This window comes from Leptonychotes weddellii, chromosome 4, assembly GCF_054177405.1.
Source record: "Leptonychotes weddellii isolate Sample4059 chromosome 4, ASM5417740v2, whole genome shotgun sequence".
Classification (NCBI taxonomy): Eukaryota; Metazoa; Chordata; class Mammalia; order Carnivora; family Phocidae; genus Leptonychotes; species Leptonychotes weddellii.
In genome coordinates, this window is record NC_138372.1 from 144380571 (window position 1) to 144386345 (window position 5775).

Consider the following 5775-nt stretch of genomic DNA (forward strand, 5'->3'; position numbering starts at 1 on the left):
TAGAAAAAAAAGAAAAACCGAGAGTGGTGCATATTAAAAAAAAACAAAACAAAACAGCATTTGCTAAAAAAAAAAAATCCCTGGCAAAAAGTCACCTCAAAGCAAGCCGACTCCACTTCCCAGCGCTCAGCCACGGTGTCCCCAAAGTCCGTGAAAGTCTGTCGCCGCCCAGCTGACCCCGCCCCTTTCCCCAACAGCCCCTCCGCAGAGCCGTGTGCACGTGCGCAGCGATTCCCGCCCCCTCCGCTCTCTCGACCAATGAAAAATGGTGTCGTAATTCGCCACCTCCCGGTCTCGGGTCACGTGACAGTGTCTCCCCGCCCTCTCATTCCCTGCCTCCAGGTTCTGAGAAGATGGCGAAGGTCTCAGAGCTTTACGATGTCACTTGGGAAGGTAACTGCGGGCGGGGCGGGTGCGGAAAGACCGAAAGCCCTGGGAAGCGGTTCGGCAGTAACTGCTGCCCGTGGAGACGTGGATTCTCCGGTCTGTCTTCTGCACTGGAGCTCTCTCTGGACGGGCCGAGCTGAGGTGGTGGCTAAGGTGGAGGTTGAGGCTGACCCCTTCCTTGGCCCGGCCTTCGACTGGAGTCTGCGGTGTTCCCCACCGCTTGTGCTCATCGACAGACTGACCCACGTACTTCTGCGCCAGTACAGTGGCCCAGGGTAGCTTCCATTATAAGGCGGGAGGGCTGTCACACATTTCATGTGGCTGCTGGGCGGCGCGGAGGAGGCGGGATAGTTGCCTGCTGAAGCTTCCCTGCAGCCAAGAAATACACGGTCTATAAGGCCTTTTATTAAGTGCTGTGTAAAGGTTACAACTCTGTGCAGTAAAGGTCTGTGAAAGACCCATGAACAAATCTGATTTTTCTACGTGCAACTTTACATTTCGTTCTCTCTGCAAAACTGGGTCTCTGAATTCTCCTCTTCAGTATTCGCTGCCCCCTTGCCCCTCAAAACACACTTAGACTCGTAACACAACTTTCTTCTCACTTCCTGCCAGTAATTCCTTTTCTGAAAGGGAAAATAACTGGTTATCTTGGGCATATGCATGTGTGATGGGCTTGTTTTCCCATCCTACTTTAATCTAAGGTGGAGTGTGTTGTTTAAATCTGGAAGCAGCCAAACTTTGAACCAATTCTGTAAGAGATTGTTCTCCTAAAAACTTTAGTGGGAAGCATGGTTAAGAGAAGAGCCTCGAGTTTCTCTAAGGCATGAAAGTTGTGTAATTGAAATTTCTATTCTCATCATTTAACAGTAGACTTTAATAGCTTCTTTGTTTAGTGAATTCCTTCTTCAGATATTTAAACAATGACCTAATAACATGTGGACTGAAAGTTATATTGACCATTTAATGGTGAATGTATCTATCCAGTATTACAAAATTGCAAACATGTATGGGAAAAGGTAAAATTCCTTTATACTTGAACTGAATTCAATAATTTATCATTGGTTTTGTGGCCTCTAGCTCACTGTGAAAAGTATTTCTACCTGCATTTGGGGAATTCATTATATTAAAAGTATTAAATGCTTTGTGCTAGATCCTGGGTATATTAAATTAAGTAACACACAGTCCTTACTTTTAGGGAGTTCACAGTCTAATGAGAGGACAGACCTGTAAAATACATAGTTTTAAAAGGCTTGTGTCAGGATATATTTTTAAGCCAGATGGTAGATATGTGGCTGTTACTTTTAATGCTTTTTAAAAAGTGTTTCAAATATTTCATGCTTTTTAGAAAGTGTTACTTTGAAGGTATGTTCAATATAGGTTTCTTAGATGGTAGGAACAAGTAGATGTGTAACTATCGTACCTACCAGCAGACAAGGTGACTTAACTAGGTAACTTGGACTTTATCCTGTGGGTATTCTAAGGAGGAGTGGATTTAGAATAATGAATATTAGCTACTTCACAAGTATGATTGAACAAAAGAGAGCATGTTAAAGTGCTTTTAAACTATTAAGTGCTTTATAAAAAATATGATCCTGCCCATGTCTCCAGCTTTATCTTAACTATTTTCTCCCTTACTTTATGAGCTGGCTATGCTGACTTTTGTTGAATTCCCCTACTCCTCTGTCTTAGGGCTGGACAGATGCTATTTCTTCCACTAGGAGTGTTTTTCCTTTCTTGCCCTATTCTTGCTACCATTATATATTCTGTTTATCAGAATTTCCCTCAAAGGTCACAGACTTCAGAGAGCCTTCCTTTACCACCCTACCCTAGCCCTCCACTAAAATTTTTTAAAAAGAAAAAAAACAACAACAAAAGCAACAAAATGTACTCCTGGCCCTTAACTCTGTATCCTCATACTATTGAAGTACTTATCCAATTTGTTAAGTTTTAAACTTCTGTCTCCTAGAATGGAGGGAGGGACCAGTCGTATCTTGGTCTTGTGCTAGACATTTTGGAGTTGCTCAGTCATTATTTGTTGACTAAGTGAATTGTTAATGGCATTAATAATAAACATTAACAAATTGTCACAAAAGACTATAAGCCATTTTTCTAGTATTGAAAAAATTTCTGTAGTATCTTAGGTAGACTTAGGCAGCTCACTTTACTAATAGGATATAGTTGCTTATTTGTAAAATGAAGGTTTCAGACCTTTCCAGAATCAGAGTTCTATTTTAGGGGACTTTTAAAGAGTAATCTAGATTTTTCTTTCAGAAACTTATAGTAACAAATTTTTAGGATTTTAGAAGGTGATAGAGGACTCTTAGAGATGGTTTTTTGTTTAGATTTTTTTTGGGAGGGCATGTCAGTTGGACCTGTGTCCTTAAGAATTCCATTGAACAGCATCATGAATTAAGGTTGTGGAAATGGCTTGTTCAAAAAGTACTATAATTCTTGTGATAGGAAAATTTATCACGTTTATAAAAGACCCATATAGTAAGTCTAACACGATCTTTTGGGCTCTATAAAAAAAGTAGAATATATGGTTTACTTATTCAACCGGTTGAAAATTAATGTTTGTTAGAGGAGTTACTACTTAGGAGTTTGGAGGTGGGAAAGAGAGTTGTAAGAAGGGTATAGCCAAGTTTCTCAAAAATAGGATATTTGGCCAGGATATGGATAGGATGTCTAGCACAATGCCTGGCTTGAAATAGGCACTAAATGAATATTTGTTGGAAAAATAATTATTAAAGTACTTATTGTCTCTACTTTCTCTTTATTCAGTCATCCAAACAACATAATTTGGTTTCCATGCCCTCTCATTCCAGTAAGGTTTCTAGGGAAACCTAATGCCAGGTCTAATGTGGTTTTTTTTACCACTATATTAGTTGTTGCAGATCACACCATGAAACGTTCTTTCCTTGGTTTCATAATAACATTATGGGTCTCCTCTTACTTTTCAGACCTTTCCTTTTTGAGTTTTCTATATCCATTTGCTCCTTGATTTTTAGTGTCCCTAATGGTTCTTTTCTTAGCACTCTACTTAATCTATTATTGGTGGTTATTAAACCTGAGATCAATAGAATCCTGACTGATGGAGGGGTAAGTTTTATGTGGTCTTTGAATTCCCTGAAATTGTATGTAAAATTGAATGTATGTAAACATGTACATCTTTCTGGGAAAAGAGGGTTCAAAGGTCTCATCAGATTCAAAGAGTCTAAAATTAAAAGGTTAAATGCCTTCTGTGGGTGATCTCATTCACACCTAGCTTTAACTATTAGCCTATATACTAAATAACATGTTAATTAAATACGTATCTGGAGTACTTTGCACTAAGCACTGTTCTAGTTCCTGAGGATACAGTGCTAAACAAGACAGGCAGGATCCCAGATCTCATGGAACATACCCTGAGATTTCACTTCTAAGCTAAAGATACATACTTATGGATATGTATATGTTTTGTGAAGGTAATTTTTTCAAGGTAAGAGCTAGGTTGGCGCCTTGAATGCTAGCCTAATTTGGGTTCAGCATATGGGCAAAGGGTGCAGTGTTATGGATGAGATCTGTAAAACACTAAATAATTTATATTCCCAAGGCACTTACTCCTCTTTTAAAATGATCTGTGAGTTTGGGGCACCTGGGTAGCCCAGTTGATTAAGTGTCTGACTCTTGGTTTTGGCTCAGGTTGTGATCTCAGGGTCGTGAGATTGAGCCTCAGGTCAGCTTCTATGCTCAGTGCAGAGTCTGCTTGGGTTTCTCTCTACATCTCCCTCAGCCCCTCTCCTCTAAATGCTCTCTCTCTCTCTCAAATAAATAAATAAGTTTGTTTTTTTTTTTAAGATTTTATTTATTTGAGAGAGAGAGTGCACAAGAGGGGGTAGGGTCAGAGGGAGAAGCAGGCTTCCAAATGAGCAGGGAGCCTGATGTGAGACTCGATCTGGTACTCCAGGATCATGACCTGAGCTGAAGGCAGTTGCTTAACCAACTGAGCCACTCAGGTGCCCATAAATAAATCTTTAAGATAAAATAAAATAATCTGCTAGGTTGAAAGTGAACGTGGATTTAAGACTGTAAGTGAACCATGGTATAGGGGATAGAGTTTGAATGAGTTTTGAGAACCCATGCTGTGGATCTAAAGATAACATATGTTGTGATGTGATAAGGGGTGTGTATTTGTTTTTTTGTCGCTAGTTCCTGTCACAGAGCTCCTAAATCCTTGAAATTTCCTGAATGATAGGGTTGATAGGAACAGTTTTTGTTATATTTAGTCTTTTTTTCTGGGTTTCTGACACAAGAGCCTCTAAGACCTTTGGAGTTTCTAGAATTGTAAGAGTATCTTTTTGTCTACTAATGAGATGATTGGAGGCTGGTTGCTTCCGGTTGGGGGGTGGTTATCCAAAAGACCAGGGCAAGATTAAAAGGTTGGAATTTTAGTCTCATTCCTTGACTTCCTGGGAGGGGAGATCATCTGGAGATCAATCATGCCGGTGGAATGAAATCCCCATAATCCCCCTTAAGCAATGGTGTTTGGAGAGCTTCCAGGTTGCTAAGCACATCAAGGTACTGGGATGGTGACTCCTTAGAGAGAACATAGAAGTTCCTCTGCTTCCCTTCCCTCCCCCCCCTTTACCCTATGTAGCTCTTCCATTTGACTGTTCCTGAGTTGTATTTTTTATAATAAATCCATAATAATAAGTGAAGCACTTATCTGAGTTCCTTGAGGCATTCTTGCAAACCTAAGGAGGTGGTTGTGAGAACCCCAGACTTTTTTTTTTTTAAGATTTTATTTATTTATTTGAGAGAGAGAGATCACAGAGGCAGAGGGAGAGGGAGAAGCAGACTCGCCGCTGAGCAGAGAGCCTGATGCGGAGCTTGATCGCAGGACCCTGAGATCATGACCTGAGCCAAAGGCAGATGCTTAACCGACTGAGCCACCCAGGCACCCGAACCCCAGACTTTATAGACAGTTGGTCAGAAATATTGGTGGCCCTGACTTGTGATTGCTGTCTAAAGTGGGGGCAGTTTTGTGGGACTGAGCCCTTAACCTGTGGGGTATGAATGACCTTTTTTTTTGGTCCATTTCCTCTTCAGCCTTGTAAGATTCAGTTCAAGGTTATTTCCTCTGTGGAGTAAGAGTCAAGCTGATTTCTAGTTGTCAGTAGAAGGAATTAACTGTGTGTTAATTTGATTTTCTCAGATCATTTAGGATCTGTTTTTGTCTTGGATTTTTGTTTTTTTGTTTGTTTGTTTGTTTTAAGGATTTTTTTTTTATTCTTATGTTAATCCCCATATATTACATCATTAGTTCTAGATGAAGTGTTCCATGATTCATTGTTTGTGCATAACACCCAGTGCTCCATGCAGAACGTGCCCTCCTCAATACCCACCACC

The 5775-nt window shown here is 40.3% G+C and overlaps 1 protein-coding gene across 6 annotated transcripts in view; it reads left to right on the forward strand.

The window, feature by feature from the left end:
* Positions 1–288: 288 nt before the first annotated feature.
* Positions 289–5775, forward strand: part of EMC2 (ER membrane protein complex subunit 2) — a 234739-nt gene continuing 229252 nt past the window's right edge. For all 6 annotated transcript variants that reach the window (XR_014144341.1, XR_014144342.1, XR_014144343.1 and 3 more), the window contains exon 1: positions 289–393. Coding sequence is in view for 3 of the 6 variants with exons in the window: in XM_031032625.2 (XP_030888485.1) it covers positions 354–393 (40 nt within the window). In the remaining 3 variants the exon portion in view is untranslated. The remainder of the gene's footprint in view (positions 394–5775) is intronic.